The sequence below is a fragment of the Myotis davidii genome, unplaced genomic scaffold (assembly GCF_000327345.1).
Source record: "Myotis davidii unplaced genomic scaffold, ASM32734v1 scaffold393, whole genome shotgun sequence".
Classification (NCBI taxonomy): domain Eukaryota; kingdom Metazoa; phylum Chordata; class Mammalia; order Chiroptera; family Vespertilionidae; genus Myotis; species Myotis davidii.
Genome location: NW_006285913.1, coordinates 120,702 through 125,856, shown reverse-complemented (window position 1 = coordinate 125,856; position 5,155 = coordinate 120,702). Strand labels below are relative to the sequence as shown.

The window sequence follows — 5,155 nt, the reverse complement described above, 5'->3', positions numbered from 1 at the left end:
CCACCGCGGGGAATGCCTGGGATGATTGCAGTAATTCTATCTACCTACCTACCTACCTACATCTGTCTCATTGTTTGAGGAGACATACTTGAATCTGGCTACTGGGTACTACCAATAAATGCATTTTAAGTACTTTATGCCCAATTCTGTTTACTCATATCTTTACATCTATGATTTGTCTTGGTCAATGGAATCACTGCAGGTATCAGCAGTTTTTAAAAATTTTTATTTGGTATCAGTTTCGGGTGTACAGCTTAGTGGTTAGACAATCATACACTTTACATAATGTTCCCCTTGTTCCCCCACAGTACCCAGCTGGCACCATACATAGTTATCACACTATTATTAACTATATTCCCGATACTTTACATCCCTATGACTATGATTGTCTAACCACTATGCTGTACACCTGAAACCAATATAAAATAATACTGAAAGTAAATGGTAATTGATAAATTTTAAAAAGGAGTTTATCTCTAATTACTCTATCTAGTTCTTATTATTCTCTCTAGTTCTCTCCTCTAGCTATCTTTAGGATCTGTTGCATACTCTTTAGTCCAAAATTTGCCTTTATGTGGATAGTAACCTTATAATTGTTTTTCCCTTTGTGTTTATTAGAAGTCTCAACAAGTTAAATAGTTATGAAGTATAGTTTAGGGAAGTCTGAATGTATAGATATCGGTGGTCTAGAAGAGTTCAGTTTAAATAACTGAGCTTTATGGATATGAAAAGTGATTGCTGAAATACACTAAAAATAGTCCTTTCTATTTTGAGACACCTTTCATAGCTGCTTGATGAATGCATGCACAGATAGACTTCCTGGGGGAAAAATTAACTAGTTAACCTTTTCATTGGATTTCTGCTGCAGTGAATTTGTGTCATGGCTGTTGGAAATCGGAGAGATTCACAGGCCTGAAGAAGGTGTTCACTTGGGACAAGCATTATTAGAAAATGGAATTATACATCATGGTAATGACTTTAGTAACTTTTTATTTATTCTGTTCATCCATAGATTGCATGTTTGTTAGCTCTACTGATTAGTTTACTTTATACTAATTCTCCATGTTATAAGGTGCTTATGTTTTTTCAACATTTTGAATAGCTAATATATGTAGAACCGTGTTTCAGAGAGTGAAAGTTTCTGGTGATGTTTTTGCTAACTTTACAATGAACAACTACAACACAGGCAAGGATCAGAAATGCAGGTAAGTGTTGTGGGATTGTACAGAAAGGAATGATGGGTTCTAACTAGAGTATTTAGGAATGCTTCATGAGGGAGTGGGATTAGTGTTGGGCCTTGTAGAATGAATGGAACTCTGCCAGGGACAGAGGGCAGGAGGACATTCCATCCTGAGCAATATTATATGGCCCTTAGGCTGGGAGCGGAAGTTCAAGGTGGCCTTGTCAGGAACTAGCACAGTCTCATGTGGCAGACAGTATACTTCCGTAATGCATAGACTGGGGTGGGGGTTGTGGTGAGAAAGGTGGGCTAACACCTGAACCAGAAGATTTTAACCCCCAGGCTGTAGTGTCTCAGGTTGATTCTTGAGGTAAGAAGCTGATGGACACTTTTAAGTGAAGGAGTGACCAGACTTGGTTTTAGAGCTACCGGAGGCAGGGCGGAGCCTGGAGCAGGCACATTAGAGACTGCAGAGTGCCCCATGCATGGGGGCCCATTCCATCCCCAGGCGTGAAAGGACAGGGCATTGCCAGGGCTGTGTTGGTGGGCATGATGAGAGTGGCCATTGCAGAGATTCGGGGGAAGCTGAAACAGCACATTTGAGAACTGGCTGAGGGAGATGAAGAATGACGAGTGAAATCAGATGATTCTGAGCTTTCTATATGGATGTCAGGAAGAGCTAATCAGGAGGAGGAACAGGTTGGGGAGAAAATAAAGATTTGCTGTGGGTTGGATATGAGACATCTGTGTGGAAGTGCCCAGCAAAGGTTGAAAATATGTGTGTGAAGCTTGGTGTAGAGAGAGTGAGAGACAGATTTGGGAATAATTTCAACAGAGTCATCAGATTGCTCAAATCAGTAATAAGAAACAACAAATGAACAAAATACAAGAAAGCAATGATAATGAGACTAAAAATAAAAGCTTGGAGAATGTCAAATGGGAAATGTGGGAGAGGAGAAAAGGCAGGGAATTATGAATAAAAATGGATATTTGGCTATAGTATTTTGATGTTGATTTTCTTTCTAACGTGGAGTGGGTTGAAAACAAACTAGATCCTCCCAAATGTTGCCCACCACACCGGGGGCCACTGATATCAGATACTTGTACCACCATCTATCTAGATAGGAATCATCTGGAAATCCGTTCTCTCCCTCTAAAAAGAAAAAAAAAAAAAGAATAACGTAAGTTTGTTTTGTTTGGAAGGGATATCAGAATGGAAGAATTTCACTCCTAATCAGTTTATCTCCCCTATGGCAGACACCACTTTTCTCCAACAATACAATTTTGAAAAGGAAGTGGTAGATAAATTCTGGATTAAATTTTATTCTGAAATTTCAAATGCAAGAACTGTTTGATTATTTAACTTGTGAGAATTTAAATCTTTTTGAACAGTGATATTAATAAGCCGATTAGCTATTTTTCTCTGAGAAATATAGCACTGCATACTCTCTAAGAATAATTAACACTGTTCTGTTCATCACAGTTTGATTTTAGTGGCCTGTGTTGTACTATGGCTATTTTCAGGATTTGGTCAGTTGTAATGTCAAATTTGGCATGCAGATTATTTTGTCACAGGAAATAATCTTCTTTCTAAGTGTTTGAAATTAACAGATTCCTTCAACTGGGGATAAGAAAACATATTATGCAAGTTCACATTAATAGTTTTATTAGAATGAAGAAATATGAGCCACGTATGCTAATTTTAGTAGTATGTGGTTCTAGCTGCATTTTAGTGAAAATAGAATTCCCAAAATAAAGTTGAGTGAACCGTCTGTTTTAAGGAAAGCAAGCAAAAAATAAGTAAAAAACTAGACTGTTACTGCTGTCAGTCATATTGCAAACACTGTGAGAACTTCATCAGAGGCAAAGCCTTGCTACACCAGGAGTTCAGGGGTTGAAGCGCATGTGCTTTCTCTGTGGTGTGCTGATAATATTGTTCTTGTCTGGCACTAGTATTTACGTTGTAAATGCTAATGTGAGAATTCAGAGACCTCGATTGTTATATCCACTGGTGTGCTGAAGTTGCTTGTACAAGCTCAAGAGAGCTGGTAATTAAATTTTTTAAAAATTTGCAAGGTGATCGTTAACCACAACTATTATTAAAATTTAAGTTATAGAAACATATAAGTACATACATTAAAAACAAAGGTAATAGATTCTTAAAACTCATCACTTCCTAATTATTTTACTATGTTTTCCTGTAAACTGTGCTCTTGGTGTTACTTATATCTATTATTTCTATGTGATGGAAATACTCAAGATAATGTGTCACCGCACGTCTAAACCTGTGTTCAGTGACTTTGTTTTAGTGACTTGCAGTTGGCCCTTGTGAGAGTATTTGTACCACGGAAATATGGCAGATGCTGCAAATCAGAGCTCCATCTCCCATTTACCAGTGCCCCCTGCTGACATCACATAGTTGTTGAAAAGATGGCACAGCCTTTCTCACAAGATGATCTGAACTCCTCCGTTAATAAACCCCTTTTCCATGTTCTAGAAGTTGAGGGAGTACAGGCAACAGCTAAGAGTTTCAGATTAACCCGAGAGTAATTCTCGAAGTCACAGGAGTTTGCCTGTGGTTAGCCCTGCATTTTGAATATGTTAAAGCACCACTTGTTTTATTGTGGCAAGAGACATTTGGGCCCGGCATTTCCTTGAATTTTGGAATAGCAAGACAGTAATTGATTTCAGTGAATCTTTAGGGATAAGAATGGGAATAGGTAGATGGCATAGGAGAAATAAATGAGTGGACTTGAAAGACACCATTGGATTTCCAAATATTTCTCTCAATTTTTTCCCAAAATACTTTAAAAATTTTATTTTGGGGGCTTATTTTGGAAAAAGGATGCCAAGAAGCTGTGTTGTCTGTCTCTATTTGGGGTAGCAGTCCTTTCTCAATTTTGTGGCCATAAGCCACACATGTGGTTTGAACCCCCTCCTGGATGGTGAAAGACGAGAGCCCTAGTCCTCTGTGGCCATTCACAGCCACAGCCTCCGTGTGTGGGAGACGGTTTTGCGCTAGAGTGTTCCTTACCGATGACAGTTTAGATACACCAATGAATTTACCAAATAATTTTAAAGTTTGGGGAAAGAATAGTAAAGCTATTCTGTGTCTGTTGTTGTGTATTAATTTTTTATTGCTGCAAAACAAATTACCCCCATACCTAGTGGCATGAAACAACACCCATTGTATTAGCTCCTAATTCTGGATGTCAAATACTGGGTTTTCTGCTCAAGGCCAAAATCAAGGCGTGGGCTGGGTGGGGCTCTTACCTTGAGACCCTGAGGAGGAATTCACTTCCAGGCTCCTTCAGGTTGTTGGCAGATTCATGAGTTATAAGAATGAGGTTCCACCTCATGTTGGCTCTAGGCCTGGGCAGTCCTCAGCTAGAAGCTGCCTGCATTCCCATGATATGGTACCTCTGCCTTCAAAGGCAACAGTGGCATCTTCCTTATGGCTTTTCATTTTCCTCACTTCCTCTTGGGCTATCTGTCTCTACTTCCAAGGCCTCAAAGGGCTCAAGTGATTGGCTCAGGCCCAGTGGGTTGATTTCCATATTTTAAGGTCAGCTGACTTGGGTTGTTAATTACATATGCAGTATCTACTGGCACTACCTACATTAGGATGTGATTAAAAAACAAAGGGATGGGATTCTTGATAGGGGGTGTGCGGGCATCTTCAGATTCTGTCTGCCATACCAGGCACACAGTTTTGTTTTGTTTGCCCTCTTGGAATTTCTGATCCACTGGTTCTCTGTGCCTGGACCGCCACATTCAAGAGTTTACCTTTTTGCAAAGTGTTCCCCCACTATTACCAGTACCCAGCTGGCACCATACATAGTTATCACACTATTATTGACTATATTCCTGATACTTTACATCCCTATGACTATGATTGTCTAACCTGTACACTTGAAACCAATATCAAATATAACTGAAAGTAAATGGTAATTGATAAATTTTAAAAAGGAGTTT

General features: G+C 39.1%; 1 protein-coding gene across 1 annotated transcript in view; it reads left to right on the top strand.

Annotated features, from left to right (window-relative positions):
- Positions 1-5,155, top strand: part of PREX2 (phosphatidylinositol-3,4,5-trisphosphate-dependent Rac exchange factor 2) — a 156,467-nt gene that overhangs the window by 31,089 nt on the left and 120,223 nt on the right. The window contains 1 exon segment of the mRNA XM_006756922.1: positions 869-969. Coding sequence (XP_006756985.1) covers positions 869-969 — 101 coding nt within the window.